The sequence below is a fragment of the Alexandromys fortis genome, unplaced genomic scaffold, assembly GCF_014885135.2.
Source record: "Alexandromys fortis isolate MF-2015 unplaced genomic scaffold, M_Fortis_MF-2015_v1.1 scaffold_75, whole genome shotgun sequence".
Taxonomy (NCBI): Eukaryota; Metazoa; Chordata; class Mammalia; order Rodentia; family Cricetidae; genus Alexandromys; species Alexandromys fortis.
In genome coordinates, this window is record NW_026067956.1 from 354,441 (window position 1) to 373,239 (window position 18,799).

At 45.9% G+C, this 18,799-nt stretch overlaps 1 protein-coding gene across 6 annotated transcripts in view; it reads left to right on the top strand.

Moving 5' to 3' along the window:
* Ptk2b (protein tyrosine kinase 2 beta) overlaps nt 1-18,799 on the top strand; it is a 123,134-nt gene that overhangs the window by 70,027 nt on the left and 34,308 nt on the right. For all 6 annotated transcript variants that reach the window (XM_050152136.1, XM_050152139.1, XM_050152140.1 and 3 more), the window contains exons 3-5: nt 15,162-15,340; nt 15,837-15,924; nt 16,471-16,550. In XM_050152136.1, coding sequence (XP_050008093.1) covers nt 15,162-15,340; nt 15,837-15,924; nt 16,471-16,550 — 347 coding nt within the window. The remainder of the gene's footprint in view (nt 1-15,161; nt 15,341-15,836; nt 15,925-16,470; nt 16,551-18,799) is intronic.

The window sequence follows — 18,799 nt, forward strand, 5'->3', positions numbered from 1 at the left end:
TTCCCTTTAATGTAATAATTTGCCAGTCTGGGAAAGGGATTAAGACAACACCTTGCAAACGAGTAGCAAGGATGTCAGCTGCTGGGAACCTTTTTTCTCTCTTCCCTCTCGTACTCCTTGCCTTTCATTCTTCTGTTACCCCATCTCCAACTCATCTGCAGGTGGGGTGACGTTAGGCCCTGGGTTGTATCTCAGTGTGTATGCACAGTTCAGGATTGATTAGCAGTGTCCTGCTAATGCCAATCCAACCATGAACTAGAGGATAAATTTTACGATCACCCAGATATAAAGTGTCACATTCCTCTCTGATCAGCACACTGAAGAGCTAGCTCAACCTGTCTACTCCTTCTGGCTGACTCCTGCTGATCCATTCTGTGCCCAGCTCTGCCCATCCTTTGATCTTCTTCTCATGTGGGAATGTCTTAAGGAAAGGGTAGGCTTGTGCCTGGGATACCATGTATCTCAAGAATCACCAGAGCCCATGTGTTGATATAATGTATCTCAAGAGTTACCAGAGCCTGGCACCATCTCCATCCTAGATCTGTTTTTCAGCCCCTCCCAGGTACAAGTAAGTGGTCAAAATTTATTTCTATCAGGTGTAGCATCTGATTACTGTAATCTCAGCATTTGGAAAGCTGAGGCAGGAGGATTGTTGTGAATTTGATACCAGCCTGAGCTACTTAAGTTCTGGGCTAACCAGGGCTACAAAGCTAAACTCTGTCTTAAAGGGGAGCAGGGCTGGAGAGATGGTGCAGTAGTTAGAGCGCTTCTTCGTGCAGGGGATCAGGTTCTATTCTCAGAACCCACATGGTGCCTCACAAATCTGCAACACAACTTGTAAGGAATCTGGCTCCTTCTTCTGCCTCTGTGAGCACCAGCCACTCCTGTGGTGCACATCCATGTATTCAAGACAAGCACTCAGACCACATAAAACAAATACATCTTTAAAAAAAATTCAAAAAGAGAGAAGGAAAGAATTCATCTCGGTTTTGTCTTGAACCAGAGCTTTCTGGACCCTTCCCCACCCTGTCCAGATGTATCCTTTCCACCCACAGTGAGCTCTCCAGGTGGCAGGGGTTCTTTGGGTGCTGCTTGCCTGGCAGGTAAGAAGGGCAGAGTCAGTTCCCCAAAGCAGCCTGCTCTGCACCCACTTCTGCTCACTACCATCACCTGTGAACCCCCACAAGCCTCCCAGAATCCCCAGAAAGAGGAGATTCAGGTATTTTGACACACAGTCCTGCTCTATACTTATGAAGACACTTATCCCAGGGGCTTCACGTTTAGACCTGTTACCTAACTAAACACAGGGTGTTATGGGTGAATGTTTACACATCCCTTGTTGCATATCTTTAAGATCTAATCCCTAATATGATCGATATGAAGGCAAGAGCCTTTAGGAAATGCTAGCACTGAGCATATACTTTTGTTGTCTGATAAGGCCTCTCTTGGGTATATTCCCAAGAGTGGTATTGCTGGGTCCAGGGGTAGGTTGATCCCGAATTTCCTGAGAAACCTCCACACTGCTTTCCAAAGTGGTTGCACAAGTTTGCATTCCCACCAGCAATGGATGAGTGTACCCCTTTCTCCACAACCTCTCCAGCAAAGGCTATCATTGGTGTTTTTTTATTTTTGCCATTCTGACAGGTGTAAGATGGTATCTTAAAGTTGTCTTGATTTGCATTTCCCTGATCGATAAGGAAGTTGAGCATGACCTTAGGTGTCTTTTGGCCATTTGAATTTCTTCTGTTGAGAGATCTCTATTCAGCTCAATGCCCCATTTTATAATTGGGTTGATTAGCCTTTTACGGTCTAGTTTCTTGAGTTCTTTATATATTTTGGAGATCAGACCTTTGTCAATTGCGGGGTTGGTGAAGATCTTCTCCCAGTCAGTGGGTTGCCTTTCTGTCTTAGCAACAGTGTCCTTTTCTTTACAGAAGCTTCTCAGTCTCAGTAGGTCCCATTTATTCAATGAGGCCCTTACTGTCTGTGCTGCTGGGGTTATACGTAGGAAGTGGTCTCCTGTGCCCACGTGTTGTAGAGTACTTCCCACTTTCTCTTCTATCAGGTTCAGTGTGTTTGGACGGATATTGAGGTCTTTAATCCACTTGGACTTGAGTTTTGTGCATGGTGATAGACATGGGTCTATTTTCATTCTTCTACAGATTGACATCCAGTTTTGCCAGCACAATTTGTTGAAGATGCTCTCTTTTTTCCATTGTATACTTTTAGCTCCTTTATCGAAAATCAGGTGTTCATAGGTTTGTGGGTTAAAGTCGGGGTCTTCTATTCGATTCCATTGGTCGACTTCTCTGGTTTTATGCCAGTACCAAACTGTTTTCAATACTGTAGCTCTGTAATAATATATGCTCTACTATATGCTCTACTATGTTCATGGCAGCATTGTTTGTAATAGCCAGAACCTGGAAACAACCTAGATGCCCTTCAATTGAAGAATGGATGAAGAAAGTATGGAATATATACATATTAGAGTACTACTCAGCAGTAAAAAACAAGGACTTCTTGAAGTTTGCAGGCAAATGGATGGAAATAGAAAACACTATCCTGAGTGAGTTAAGCCAGACCCAAAAAGAGGAACATGGGATGTACTCACTCATATTTGGTTTCTAGCCATAAATAAAGGACACTGAGCCTATAATTCGTGATCTTAGAGAAGCTAAATAAGAAGGAGAACCCAAAGAAAAACATATAGGCATCCTCCTGAATATTAAACTTCATCAGGAAATGAAAGGAGACAGAGACAGAGACCCACATTGGAGCACCGGACTGAAATCTCAAGGTCCAAATCATGAGCAGAAGGACAGAGAGCACGAGCAAGGAACTCAGGACCGCGAGGGGTACACCCACACACTGAGACAATGGGGATGTTCTATCGGGAACTCACCAAGGCCAGCTGGCCTGGGTCTGAAAAAAGCCCGGGATAAAACTGGTCTCGCTGAACATAGCGGACAAGGAGGACTACTGAGGACTCAAGAACAATGGCAATGGGTTTTTGATCCTACTGCTCCTATTGGTTTTGTGGGAGCCTAGGCAGTTTGGATGCTCACCTTACTAGACCTGGATGGAGGTGGGTGGTCCTCGGACTTCCCACAGGGCAGGGAACCCTGATTGCTCTTTGGGCTGACGAGGGAGGGGGACTTGATCGGGGGAGGGGGAGGGAAATGGGAGGCGGCGGTGGGGAAGAGACAGAAATCTTTAATAAATAAATAAATTAATTTAAAAAAATGCTAGCACTGAATGTTGTATGTGTCTCCAAAATGCCTATCCTGAAACCTAATGCTTAATCTGACAACATGGAACGGAGAGGCCTCTGGGAAGATGGTTAAATCATGAATGGCATTAGAAGTGCTTAAGAAGAAGTTGAGGGCTGAGTGACCTGGTTCAGCAGTGAAGGTTGCAAACTGATCTTGCTGAAGATTAAAGTTTGGTTCCTAGCATCCATATCAGGTGATTCACAACTGCCTATACTCCAGTCCCAGAGTATCTGACAACCTCTTCTGGCCTCCACGGGCAATATACTTAGGTACACATCTCATCCTCCCATAATTAAAAATAAAACTTTAAACACCATTTAAAAAAGATATTGAAGAGACCACTCTGCTGTGTGAAGACTGAGCACAGGCGCCATCTTGACTGAGGTTCTTGTTGCCTAAGCGTTCCTCTCTTCCCTTCTTCAGAGGCTACAAGGGCAATGCCTTAAGGTTGGAGGCATGGCAGGAAGAAGGAAGAAGCTATTCCTGAGAGAAGGCTTGGCCCACATCAGGCTAGTCCCCCACATAAGAGCAGCCCATGAAACATGCAGGAAAGAGCCAGTCAGGAAACCACAGAACAGTACCACACTGCGACATAAAAGGAGTCACATTCATACACACTTCCTCTTTCTCTGTGCCCCTTCTCATTTCCTGTGTGTGTTACCAGCTCCTTGCACATGCGGGCACTCACTACAGTGAGGACAAAGAAGATGGGAGGCCTGATGGGTAGAGACCAGCTAGAACTCATCTGTGTGCATAGACTCATGACGTCTGCAAATGAAGAGTCAGGTGTCTGTGCGGCTGTACTATTTTTGATCTGATGGTTTCATGGTTGAATACCCTCCTTTGAGCTCTTATCACCTTGGAATGAATGCTTTCGGAGTGATAAGTTATGCAAACTATAGTATTTTGCTCTGCAGTAACTCTGAAAATTAGCTGTTGTACGAACCAAGGACTCGGAACTTACATAGCTGCTGTCTTTGTTTCCTAACCCTGACTTCACAGATTACTAGAAACCAATGATTAAAATGACAGAAATGGTTCTCTCGTAGCTCTAAAGGCTGGAAGTCCCAAGGGCAGGTGTCAGAGCCTCATGTCCTCTTCTCTTCCAGTGTCTGATGACTCTTGGTATGGTGGCATCTCCCCCATCCCACCTCTCTAGGCCTACTGCCCTCTCTTTCATAGCTTTTATAACATACACTTGGTTAAGAGACACACAGAGAGTCCAGAATGACTGTTCACTGAGTTGCTTAACTTCATTATATCTACATAGACCGCTTTTTTCAAATGCGATCTAAGTTTGAGAACATGGGCATGTCTTCCTGGAATGTTCAATGCCCTATTAGCCATCTGTCTGGATCACTGGTGTTCCATTCAGGCATGTGCAGCGAAGGCACACAGATGTTCAGAGATTAATATAAGCACGTTTCCTATACATATGATCTTGATACTCAGCTTGTGATGCTGAGTTCAGAGGTACCCAAATTTTCAATGTGGTTTACAGTCTTCCATAATGTTCTCCTGCTCACCTGCCTACTTTCCATCTTCACGGGGTGTCCAGATCTTAGGCAGATACTCAAAGCTCATCGTCATCTCTTGAATCTCTTCTTCTAGAAACTAGTTAGACTTCTACTGTGCCATTGTCACCGTGACTAGGACATGAAACTTGGATGTCAGTGGGGATGTGGCCATCGGTGTTAAACAGCCACATATAGCAAACAGTCGTTTGCCCTTTTCTAGTTGGGTTCCTATTGTTATGATGAAACACCACGAGCAAAAGCAAGTTGAAAAGGAAAAGAGTTTATTTGGCTAATACTTTCATTCACATCCTAGTCCATCACCAAAGGAAGTCAGGGCAGGAACTCACACAGGACGGAAACCTGGAGGCAGGAGCAGATGCAGAGGCTGTGGAGGGGAGCTGCTTACTGGTTTGCTCCTCATAGCTTGCTCAGTCTGCTTTCTTATAGAATCCAGGACCGCTAGCCCAGGGATGGCCCCACCCTTCATGGTTTGGGCCCTCCCACATCAATCACTAATTTAACCATGCTCTACAGACTTGCCTACAGTCCAATTTTATGGAGGATATTCTCTGAATTTAATCTCCTTCCTTTCCGATGACTCTAGCTTGTGTCAAGTTGACATAGAACTAGCCAGCATGAACTCCAAATGTCAACTATTGACACTCACTGATACAGATCATCAAGCACTATAGCAAAAGTGAACACTCTAGGGACATCCTCCATAGCAAATAGCTCTCTTCAAGCCTTAATTCTGACCCATCACCCGGGCCAACTTCACAATCAATTATAAAATCATAACTTTAAAAAATATCTTAGTAGGGGGAACAATTTTTTTTTGTAAAAAAAATATATATTAACCTGCCTGGTACTTTCCTGTCTGTCTTTTCTTATTCTTTCTTCCTCCTGAAGCTCATCTCAGCGTTAAGAGCTCTTCCTTGTGACATATTAACAAATCAGAAGTTGAATAGACTGGGTCTATATTTAACAGAGTGTTTTTATTTTTGAAGACAACCCTTATGTTCTAAGTCAATTAAAGAAAAGATAAGTCTCTTGTTACTGCCTCCGCCTTTTAACTCTTTTTTCTTGGCGTTCTACCTTCGTCTCCATGTAGAACAAAAGAGAAAAGGAAGACACTGCAGTATTGAGCTTGAGTCTTAGGCCCTAAAACTCTTCCAGGACTTTGCTCCGAGCAGAATGAAGTCATTTTCCTGTGCACTCTTTCTTGCAGAGGGCAGGTGTAGCCAGATCAACTCTGGGTGTGGCTTAATCATCCTGGGGCTGATTTTATTATCCATCATCTTCCTTCTGTCTGTGCTAACATCCACACCTGCTCATGCTATCATTGCTTGCTGTCCCGTTATGGTAATTACTATGTACTGGGTGCCTAATTTATCCTAAGCATTGTCTGAGATCTTTATGTACCTGGAATTGACACAAGGCAGGCCACATGTCAGAAATATTAGTCTGTCATCTAAAAAGAGCTGGAAATAGATTTCAGTCTGCACTCTTGTCTCTGGAGGGTTGTCACTGGAAGGTTGTTTTTGAGACAGGACACATCTCTTGGAATCCGCAACCAATCACCAGTTAGAACTCAAAGATGGTCTATGCCCATCTGATCCAAGGTCAGCCAGTTGTTCCAGTTCTAATTTGTCAGCATCTTTATTAGGTTCCGAGGAGTCTTCTCATGAAATACCACACTTAGGGTTGCTGTGGAGTACAGAAAGATGTTGTCTCATAGTTCTGAGGTCTCGAAAGCCAACATTAAGGTGTTGGTAGGGCCATGCCCCCTCTGAAGTTGGTAAGGAATTCTTCCTGTCTCTTCTCCAGGCCTGGTGATCTGCCCTTGGTGTTCTTGGGCTTACAGATCCTTTACTCAAATCTTGTTTCTTCAAGGCCTGTCATTTGCATTCTTGTGTGCATGTCTCTCTTGGTGACTTAATGTCCCCCTTTATAATAATGCTGGTCAGATGGGAGTCGGATTCCAAATTAACTCATTTTAATTTGACTAGTCTCCAAAGATTCTGTTTCCCAACAAGGTTGGGAAAGGAAGCAGAGGTTGTGCCTCCAGCATGTCTTTCTGGAAAAACAAAATTCAATTCATAACAATATGCTGCTGGGTATACATTTGAAGTTCTTTGGAGTCCATAGAGGAACCAAAGGCCCTGTCAATCCAGCGGAGTAAGGAATGACTTCACAAAGACCCTCATCATGCTTCCTAGGAATCCAGGGGAGGAACCCAAAATTCTCTCAGCTCTGGGGAATCAGGAGCGTGCAGGATAGAGGTCTGCATGGAATGACATGGACAAGGACTCTCCTCAAGCATGGCAGTGAGGGAAGAACATGAAAATGAAGCAATGGAACAGATGGGACCAGGCTGTCTTGGTGGAGGATAGTGGGGACCAGGCTATCTTGGTGGAGGATGGTGGATATCAAGTTATCTTTGTGTAGGATAGTGAAGACTAACCTATGTTGGTGGAGGATGGTGAAGACCAAGCTATCTTGGTGGAGGATGATGAGGATCAAGTTATCTTGGTATAAGAGGGTGGGGAACCAAGCTATCTTGGTGGTGGGTGGTGGGAGAGTCCCAGCTATCACATTGGGTTTTGTTGTTGTTATATAAAATAACCTGGCCAAAAATATGAGAAAGCTTAAAGAAACTTTAGGAAAATTTGGATATTTATTAAGGTAATTGAGCCTGGGGACATAACGAAAACAGAGAGGTCGCTGAGATGGTTCTGGGATGGATGGTACTGGTAAGAAGAGGGAGGGAGGAGGTCTGATACTTGGATGATCTTTGTGGGATTGTTTAGTAGTGGGAGGATTACATCATTCTGCAATCTCAAACTTGAGGGAATGGGGAGATGAGTCAGTAGGCCAAATGCTTGCCACACAGTCGTGAGGACTGGAGTTCAGATTCCTAGCACCTACATAAAAACTGGTAGCTATGATAGCCCACCTGTGATTCCTGAGCTCTAGAGGCAGAAACACTGCATCCCAGAGCAAGCTGGCTAGATAGACTAGCAAAGTCCGAGAGTTCAGAGTTCAAGCGAGAGACCTTGCCTCAACATATGAGGAGAGGGGTTGTGGAAAACACCTGGCATCAACCTCTAATTCCACATATACATACACCCATGTGGGCACGCATACATGCATGCATGCCACACACAAACCCACGAACACTAGAAAGCAGATATATACAAACTGTGCTGGTGATGACGCCACCGATGATGTCATCGTATGGGACCTCTCTCCTGAGTGTGATCTATCACCAACAGAAAAGTCCCCATATGATGCCTGACTGTAAACCCTCTGGGGTGTGGGGACACACTATCCAGACACATTCCTGCTTGGTTTCTGATCTGCAAGTGGCAAAGTCAGAGAACAGAGAAGGAGGGGATGGCCATCTGGAGTCTTCACGCTACTTAATAATTTGAATAAAGCAACATGAACCAAGAAGGAAGGAAAACTCTAGGAATACAGATGTTTGCAAGAAAGTACCAGAAGTCTCTTAGAATCGAGGCTGCAACTAAAGGCAGCTAGAAAGCCTGCCCTTCAGCACCTGGAAGTCCTCGTATGGGAAGAAGGCAAGGTCTTCCTGGAGCAAAAGGAACCCTGGACTTCTTTCTCTAAAGAGCCAGCACTTGTTCAAAACTCAGGTTCCATATGGCAACTGAGTGAGTAGGGAAACATCATGTACTGTCATTTTTAAGGGATGCTTGATTGAGAGAAAAGGAAATATTGACTCACTAAAGGCAGCTGATGAGCTGGGGACTTGGGACCAACACTGCTGCTCCTGTTGTTTGCGTGTGTGAGAGAGAGCACAGGGGAGGTAGGGCCGGTGGTGGTGCAGGGCACATGAGCTCCCTAGCCGGAAGCCTTTTCATCCTCCGGCCTGTGTGCATATGCTTCTGCACGGCTGAGGGTTGTGTGCTCCCTGGAACCATTGCTCCATAGCTCTTCATAGTGTACACGTGGCAGATGGCGGCTGGGGCTTGAATGCAGAACTGTGTGCAGCTTGATAGGCAAGGGTAGAGGAACACAAGGGGACAGTGTGGCCCGGGGAGTTTGTCATCCTGTTGGATGATCTGTCCTGTCAAAGCTAGATTCACAGCCTCGTTTTTGTTTGTTTGTTTGTTTGTTTGGTGTGTATGCATACGTATATGTACATATATTTGCGTATATATACATATATATGTATGTATTGCATATATATATATACACATTCTTACTTTTTTTGATAATTGCATCAATTCCCTGCTCCCTTTCCTCCTCCTAAACCCTCCCATGGACCCCACCTTGCTGTCTTTCAAATTCATGACCTCTTTTTCTTTAATTGTTGTTTGGTGATGGTGTGTGTGTGTATTCCTAAATATATAAATATATACTTACTAAGTGCATATAGTGTTACTTGTATGTATGTTTTCAGGACTGACTCTTCTGTTTTGGATAACCAATTGGTGCGCCCTTCCCTGGGGAAGACAGTTCCTGCTGCTCCTAGCATCCCTTAGTGGCCTGTAGTTTCTTGTCTAGAATTGAGGCTATGTGATATTCCCTTTTATTTTATCATGTCTGTTGGTGTCATCTTTGCTCAGGTCGTGTTTACGCAGCCATGTCCATGAGACTCCATGAGTGTAACCTCTGACATTCCCAGGAGACACAGTCTCAGCAAATCCCTGTTCCTCTGGCTCTTACAATCTTTTCGGCCCTTCTTCCACAATGGTCCCTGAGCTCTGGATACAGGATTTGTGTTGGAAGTGTATCAGTTGGGACTGGGCACCACAACACTTCATTTTGATTGGTTGTAGTTTCTGTAAGGATCTCCATTTGTTGCGAAGAGGATTTCCTTGATGATGGGTGAGAGCTACACTCACCTGTGGGTATAGGGCTACATAGTTAGGGTGTAGTTAGGGCTTTTACTGGTCAGTAAAGTGTTGATTACAGAGTCTCCTCCAAGATCCATGACTTTCCTAGCCTAGGAAAGGTTTCTAGTATCAGCTGTGATTTTTCTCTTATCGCGCTGACCTTAAGACGAATTAGAGAGCTGTTGGTTTCCACCAAGGTTTTTGTGCACCCTCAAGGTTAGAGAGTCATGCTGGTTGTTGCTGTGGTTCTCAGGCATCAGCTGAATAAGATTATTGGTTGTTTTCCTGCTTTGAAAGTTTGTACTCTGCCTTCTGGTACTGTAAAAGCTAGTCCTCAGAAAGAAGGCTTTCAGTTCAGATCCAGCTCAGGTCCTATGGGCCCTGTTTCCGAAGAGCATGGTCCCACCCTAGTTTGTGTGATACTGTATCAATGCTCTTTCTATGCAGTTATGAGCATCAAATTAATTTCCCCAGGCCACTTCTGAAGGATGGACATGGTTTTCAATGAAGTCCTCACACAATGTGTTTCCACAGTTACACAGCTAACAGACTTCACAGGTTAAGGGCCCGCTTCACCAGAAACCCCTTACCTCAGCTCTTGAGCCACCCACACTTTTACTACAAATTGGTGTGTTCCTACTTCCTCTTCAAGTGCAATAATTTACTAGAACAAGTCAAAGGACTGGGAAAAGGGCCATGCTTAAAGCTGTAGCTTTATCCTAATGGGTACAAATTAACCCCAGTCAATGAAGAAGCACACAGAACTTCTGAGAGAACCCCAAAAGAGGAAGCCTCTGTGAACTCAGGATCCACCAACCGCTAGGCATACCAATGTGCACGACCAGCTCTCCCAGGTGAGCGTCCTGGATCAGAGGCATATTAGGGCTTCCGACAGAAGGCATGGTTGATGATGAGTGGGCTCTTTGGCCACATTGCTTAACTTGGCCTTCCTTTCTCCTCCCTCCCTCATGCTCAGGCTACCTCTCAGAATCAAAGGTGCACCTTTCCAAGAACATGGTTGGTCTTCACAGTCTGAAAAGCCAGTACATGGTTGGCCAGTGCCCTGACCTCCCCACCTCTGAAACTATGGGCCCTCCATATGTTAGAACCCCAGCATGAATAACAAAGTCAGTCCTATCACCTGGAACCAAAGACCAGCCAAATCCTCTATAATTCAACCCCAGTAATCAAGCTGGTCACATGGGTGGAGGGTGGGAATGCCGTTCAATGAGGCTGTCATCCCTAGCAACATCCACATCCACCCTCAGGAAGGAATATCTCAGTCTTGCCTCACATGGACACTTCAGGATGATCGTGTGTAGTTGTTAGGAATGCCCAACATCCTCCAGCCTTTTTTTTTTTCTGGTCCTAAGTGATGTTTCAGACTTACCGTGTGCTGCGTGTTTTCCTCCGAGCCCTGGAACCACCTGTTTCTACAAGCGCCCTGGGCCTTTTCCATGAAGAATGGTGCTTAGGAACTAAACCTTAGGTTTGGTTTGAAACACAACATGGCATTCATTGCTTAATTAAGCCCTTTTAGGAAAGACAATTCAAACCACAACATTCCCCCCTTCCTCTAACCCACACAGACCACCATTTCCAAACAATCCCTGATTGTGTGGTCCTCCCTAGCTTTCCCATCCCCACAGTTTGAATACTTTCCCTAAAGTAAGAAGTTCCCATTATTTTCGATACATGTCTCCCTTTGCTCAGCTCCCCTGGAAGTGACCAATTCTGAGTTATCTCTACCATCACTGAGTTATCTCTGTCCCTGGACTGCTTGTTAGGGCCAGCTCCCCAGTCATCTGGTCTAACCATTGGCTCTACCACCACTTATAAGGGAAAGGAAGGGGTAAATGGAGGGAGGGGGTAAAAAGACAGAAGGATAAACAAAAATTTTGTTTTTATAATCTAGTTTAAACCAGACCCTGTAAGAGATTTCTGCGTTAAAATAATGCTTAAAAAAAAAGTGTTAACCTTGAAACAAGCACTGTCCGAAGTGTTTTAGCTCTTTGTAATAAAACCACTTTATTCTGGCTCTGGTACTTCCTCCTTGTTCTAGATGCAAACATCTGAATTTGGAGACGTGTGTAGACAAAATTCCCAGAGAAGTAATGTAAAAATGAAGAAAAAGAGGTGGAGAGAACCGACTGTTCAAACCTGTCTTCATCTGTCTTCATTATTCACTCTCAGTCCCTAAGCCTCCTCTCCACCCCCAGCAGTTTCTTCTTTCTTTCTTTCTTCCTTCCTTCCTTCCTTCCTTCCTTCCTTCCTTCCTTCCTTCCTTCCTTCCTTCCTTCCTTCCTTTCTTTCTTTCTTTCTTTCTTTCTTTCTTTTTTCCCCGAGACAGGGTTTCTCTGTAGCTTTGGTGCCTGCCCCAGAACTAGCTCTTGTAGACCAGGCTGGCCTCGAACTCCCAGAGATCCGCCTGCCTCTGCCTCCCGAGTGCTGGGATTAAAGGCGTGCGCCACTACCACCCGACTCCTAGCAGTTTCTTATACAGCCCAAAACCCTCAGCCCAGTAATTCTACTCTTGTGGAATCATTGAAAGCAAATACCAGTCTATCATTTATACACAGAAACACTTTACATTAACTTGCAAATTTTCACAACAGTAAAAAAAATAATACAGAAATTCCTTAGGTTTCTAGAAATAGAGGACTAAATGAACATGTTGTTGATATAAAATAAACTGTTTGTTGATACATTAGACCATCACTCATCTGCAAAAAGGAACAATGAAGCTGGGGACATAGGTCACTGATAAAGCTCTTGCCTGCCATATACAAGGCCCTAGGAAACAAAACAAGAGAGAAAGAAACGTTGGCAGAGTATGATCATACATACATACATACATGCATATATACATACAAACATACATATATATCTGTAATCCTAGCACTTAGGGGACTGAGGCAGGCAGATTTCTAGGTCAATATCATTCTGGGCTATATAATACCTTGTCTCAAAGAATAAATAAGTGGAAATTAAAAGAAACTACATACCAATATATCAACAGTGTGGGCGAATCTTAGACATTATGCTAAGTGAAAGAAGTTAGACAGAAAAAATAACAAACATTAAATTATTCCATTTATATGAAATTGTAGGGTAGGCAAAACTCACTGAAACTAGAAGAGAGGATGGTGGCTGATGTGGGACAGAGAACTGTCTAAAGATATGGAGACGTGGATCTTAATTGGTGTGTGGGTCATGTGAGTGTATTTATATGACAGTATTGTATGGCTAAAATTTATAGGTTTATTTTAAGATTATATATGTGTGTGTTTTTATATATAGCATATTATATATGTATGTGCATATATAGAACCTTATTTGTGTGTATTTATGTGTGTGTGTGTGTGTGTATACATACACATTTCCTTAAAGAAGAACTGTGGAGAAAGAACAGTCGTGGATCACGCTTGGGAGTGAGTCACAACATCTGGTCATTGTTGAAGCTGGGCTCGTGCTCAGGAGGGCTCTTATACTCCTGCACTTACTTTGCACGTCTTAGAGACTTTTCAGTTCTACGTTTCTTAAGGTTCCTAGCTATTACAAAATGAGGTGCTAGCTTAATAGATTTCAATTTGGTAATAGCGGGGGCTTCTGGATTCCAGGGCCAGAGAAGGGAACTTCAGGTGGAACTCAGTGGCCATATGAGGCCTTCTGGGTAAAGCATCAAGGTGACCACGTGAGCGGAGATGAGCGGGAGGCCGGGAACAGAAGCCGGTGGGGATACTGAGAGCCGTCTGCTTCACAGCTTTGCCCTGAGGTGCTCATCCATGTCCCGCTCTCTGGAGCCACTGGAGATTGGGTCACTCCCCGCCAGCTTTGGCTCTGATGTCAGAGCTGATGTTCAGAGTTTCAGTGATGTTTCAGAGTTGCTGGCCCGTGCTCTGCTCCCCCGCGCCCCAACCCCGTGCATCTCAGAGATCATTGTAAAGGGGTTTCTCTGATAGACATTATCTTAGTAGGAAAGGAGTTTTGTAGTTGAGGGTCTTCTAGTTCACAGTCCATGGAGTTCAAGAGAATTGGGAGGAGGCAGCTGGACTGAGACTCCAGGGTGTCCAAGTCGTTGCATAAATTGGACATTCTTTTAAACTAACATTACTTAAATATTAGTCTTGACATTTTCAGAGAAAAAGAAACACACTTTCTTCTAATTCCAATAAAGGAATTAATTGTACTTTGCTTACTAAATTGGGCAACTTCTTGGGAGGCATGTTTAAAAAAACATACAGTCTAAACAAAGGAGTGTCCCTCCTCTCTCTGGACAGACTGCAGCCTCCAGGCTTGGGTAGGCTGGTGTAGGCTGGTGTAGGCTGGTGTCGGCTGGTGTAGGCTGGTGTAGGCTGGTGTCGGCTGGAGTAGGTTGGTATAGGCTGGGGTAGGCTGTTGTAGGCTGGGGTAGGCTGAGATAGGCTGGTGTAAGCTGGGTAGGCTGGTGTTGCCTGGTGTTGGCTGGGGTAGGCTTATGTAGGATGGGGTGGATGGGTAGGCTATGTAGGCTGAGACAGTCTAGGGTAGTTTGTGGTAGGCTGGGGTAGGCTAGGGTAGGCTGGGTAATCATGCATTTCAGACTCAAGGCTCACATGGGTCAGTGCCTGTGAGGTTTTAAGTCTGTGCCCAGGGAACTCTGCCCTGCCAGGAATGGGTTCAGCTCATTCACTGGATGTGGACCCATGTGAGAGATGTGGGCACCAACCACTAAGTGGGCTAGTCAGGGCCTTACTGATGGGCTTCCAGGCAGCCCTGCAATGGACCTTCATGCTCTCTGTCTGGGACAGAAAGTGGTGGCCCGAATTGTGGGGTATGGAACGGTGGGTAAAAGAACAAAAAGAGCCCTCCCCCCCCCAAAAAAAAACATAACAAGAAGGCTAGTGCCTTTCTGTCAGCTCTCCTGAGATCATGCTTATGTGTGGGCAATGTGCCACTCAGCTCCTTAAAGTCGTTCTCATTCTTCTCTCTCCTCCAGCTCTGCCATGCCCCGAGTCAGCTGGGCAGAGCAGAACACTTGAGTTCAAAGGTCCAGGGCTCCCAATACCAGCTTAGCCCCAGCATCGGGTTTCTTTACCAGCTACAATGCAGTGGTGACATGCGCTTCCTTGTGTCACATGGACTCAGTGAAGTCATGTGTGGGACAGACCTCGCCGAGCCTGGCCCTGTACTGCGTCCTGCTGGCTAGACTGGAAACCGTCCAGCAGGGGCTGGTCACGGGGCACATGCTCAGCTGGCGCTAATTGTTTTGATCTGTGCTCTCAGCCTCTGCATCTTGTCCTCACTTCTGCCATCTCCTCCCACTTCTTTCTATGTCTGTCTCACTTTGCCAAATTGTTCATTCATCGGCGAGAACACAGTGTGTACCAAGGCTTGTGCTAGCTGCTAGAGAACCCAAAATGAAAAATACCCGCGACAGATTGCCACACAGGGTTAGAGGCTGTGCATGGGAAGCTGTGAGAGCCCAGCGGGAGGTAGCCCGACTCTTAGCCCTCTTGTCTCCTCCCTAGGAGATCATCACCTCCATCCTGTTGAGTGGGCGAATAGGGCCCAACATCCAGCTGGCTGAGTGCTATGGGCTGAGGCTGAAGCACATGAAATCAGATGAGATCCACTGGCTGCACCCACAGATGACGGTGGGCGAGGTGCAGGACCAGTATGAATGTCTACACGTGGAAGCTGAGTGGAGGTAGGAATGGCACCCTCCCTTCGAGCATTCCCAAAGCTCAGAATCTCCTAGGAAATTGGAGTGGCTTCCTAGTCTTCGTCGTCCCACAGTGTCCTGATGCGAGTGTTTTCAAAATCTAACCCGGAGCCTTAGCGAATGCCCATCCCGGGACATTACGGAGGCACTGTCCCAGACCAGATGCTGTTGGTGCTATGGTGAAGAGGAACAGGGAGGGAAGGGAGAGAAGCCCAGGTCACGGGCTGGCCTTTGAACTAAGGAAACTAGTATCCATTGGGGAGAAGAGAGCGTTCAGTGCTAGCTAGCTACGAGCCCTAGGGCCTGCTGGCCACCTCCCTGGCATGGTTCTCTCCCCAGTCAAAAACAGGAAAAGAAGAAACTGCTCTGGATCCATGGGCAGAGGCCTCGTGGATGCCCTTGCATGCTGAGGGGTAGAGTAGTTTTGGCCCCTCTTGGGAGTCCGGCTCTCCCGTGTCTACCAGAGTCTGTGTTGTTACAGGTATGACCTTCAGATCCGCTACTTGCCAGAGGACTTCATGGAGAGCCTGAAAGAAGACAGGACCACACTGCTGTACTTTTACCAACAGGTGAAAAAAGCACCCTGCTGTCCCAGAACACTATAAATGCTAAGTTGCATCTATTCTCTGCAGGGGAGGGGGCAAGATAAAACCCAGCCCAGAGTAGTTGAGATTACGGCCCTGAACCACTAGGCCTGGCTTCAGTTTTATTATCTTCAAAATGGCAGTGGGAGATGGGGATGGAGACACTAGTCCATGGTAACAAACTGTCTTAGTTGCTTTTTTATTGCTATAAGGAAGCACCATGACCAAAGCAATTTATAGAAGAGTTTATCAGTCTTACAGTTTCAGAAGGTGAGGCCAAGACTGTTATGGTGTGGAACATGGCATCAAGCAGGCAGACATGGTACTGGGGCAGTAGCTGATACTTGAAGTCTTATCTGCAGGAAAGAGGCAGAGAGGGGGATGGTCTGGGCTTTTGAAACATCAAAACCTGCCTTCAGTGATACCTCCTCTCACTAGACTGCACCTCCTAACCCACCCCCCACCCTGGGCTTGTGCTCTGGGAAGGAACACTGAGGGCCTGAGTCTGACCCGTGGCCTTTCTCCCATCAGCTCCGGAACGACTACATGCAACGCTATGCCAGCAAGGTCAGCGAAGGCATGGCTCTGCAGCTCGGCTGTCTGGAGCTCAGGTAGGTAACTGCGAGCCCTCTTCAGGGAGAGCACAGTGCCGGCTTTGGACTCCTTGCCCTGTCCCTCCTCTAGGAAGTGAAAGTGGGCATATGAGAAACAGGAAGAGGAGACGAGGCTAACATTCTGAAGGCCTCACCATCTGGTCTCCATGATAGACATGGGAGAAGGGCAACTTCTGCTTGGTCTGGTCTCCTCCCCCATCTTGGCCTGGCCCTGACCTTACCTCTGAGCTGCCTGTCTCTCCCCTGCCCATCACTGCGGCTATCTCTCAGTGATTCAGACATGCTTCTGAGATGGTAGCCTGGGTCTAGAACACCTCCCAAAGGTGGAGATCTCAATTTGGGCTGCCTATTGTTGCATCTCAAGCTCCAAGAGATAAGTACTCAATCTGAACATATGCTAACATGCTGTCCACCCATGACTTCCAGTTTACAGTGTATGGAGGTGACATGTGTACATAGTTAATTATAATCAGAGGCAGAACAAATGTGCCCCCAAACAGTCTTCTACCAGGAGACAGTGACGAGGAAGAAGAAAGTTGAACTGTTCCCAGAAGGAAGTAAAAGATAATGGGTGGGGTTAGGGTGGGGGGACTGGGGCATTTCCAGACCCAAAAAGCTTTGGGTGGAGAACCACAAGGTATGAGATAGTGGAAGCAATGACTATTATGATAACAGGCTGATGACATCATTAGAATGACATCATTAGCATGAGCCAGAGGGACAGTCTAAGAAGCCAGACTTAATTCTTAGCTGTTGGGTCCCATTGCTATTTGAGGCAGAAGAGGATTCTGTGGCTAAGCCTGCGCTTTTAGCCTGTTCTCGACCAAGGCCACAACGCCTTCAGTTTGACCCCCCCCCCATCTGTCACTCCATCTCCCTCCCCTGCTCTGCACCCCCATCTGTGTAATAATGGCTTCAGAATCTGATGGCATGCACATTGTGGTTACCTGGGAGGTAGATACACTAGGGGCCCGCCCTTGGCCCCGTGGTTTACAAGACCTGTGTGGGACCTTTGGAGGTAGTTTAGATGTAGTTAGCCTCATTGGAATTGCCAGAAGATTTCCAGGACTGTTGCCAGGGAAACCCTGACCAAGTGTTACTTCCAGTTGTCCCAATTCTGGGGGAATCCTGCCCCTACCCATGACTTCTAAGTTAATTGAAGATAGAACTCAGCTTTCACTTCTGTGGGACTGGGGCCTTGGAGAGAGGGTGATGGGCTCCGGGGAGAGACTGTGCAAACAGAAGGTGAAGGTTCCTCATTGATTTGAGTAGCTAAGATCACTGGCCTCTTAGGGACTTCTAATCTTACAATTAGTGGCAGGTGGTACCAACAAGCAAGGACCCATCAGCATCACCATAAGGGTCTGTCATCTTAGGTGCTCAGAGCTGGCGCACCAGAGCTGTCATGAAGTTTGTTACATGTACCCCTGTCTATCTTCCGGGTCTGCTGAAGTCCTGGAGCCTGCACCACACACTATAGGATTTCTCTTGGAAATGAGACAATTTGGAAAAGCAGTTCTATTGAACTTTATCTTCATGGGGCCCATGCTAGACTGTGGTTCACTTTGAGATTCCAGTAAGCCCCTATTCAGATCTACTGGCAAATTATTTCATATTCTCACTCTCTACAACCATCTCCAAACTGGTTTTGGTTAGAGCCCAAATGCCAAGCATGGCACTCAAGGGCAAGACAACCAGAGAGGTATCTGAGTTGGTCTCTGAAGACAGGCTCATTGAGAGTGCACGGCGTTCTGGAATCTGTTCCCTCGTCACCTTAGGGTTATCTCCAAACCTTTGTTTCATGACCCAACCCCCTGCCATGTGTGCCCTAAGCCTCATAGAGAGTCAGGCTCTGTCTGACTCAGGGCTAGGGATGTGATGTTCCAGAGTGGGTGTGGAAAGCATCTATGTAAACCTTGTAGACTTCAGGCCCAGTGATTGTCAAATGGAAAGGTAGAATACAGGGTTTCCATGGTGATGTGGCAAGTGGGTCTTTACAATCAGATTACCACCGTTTCTCACTAAGAGAAGGGCACAGTTTTGAAAATCAGACAATAAGGCAGAACCTTATAGAAGTGTGGTTCTTTGTTGAAAATCATGAATAGTAGTGCCTCATTCTACTAAGATCAAGGGTTGCATAAGCTGCCTACAGATAAATGACATCACCAGGAAAAAAAGAACATATCCTTCCCTGGCTTTAAGATGTATGATATGAGCATAGGGCAGGAGACTGGTGACACCAGACT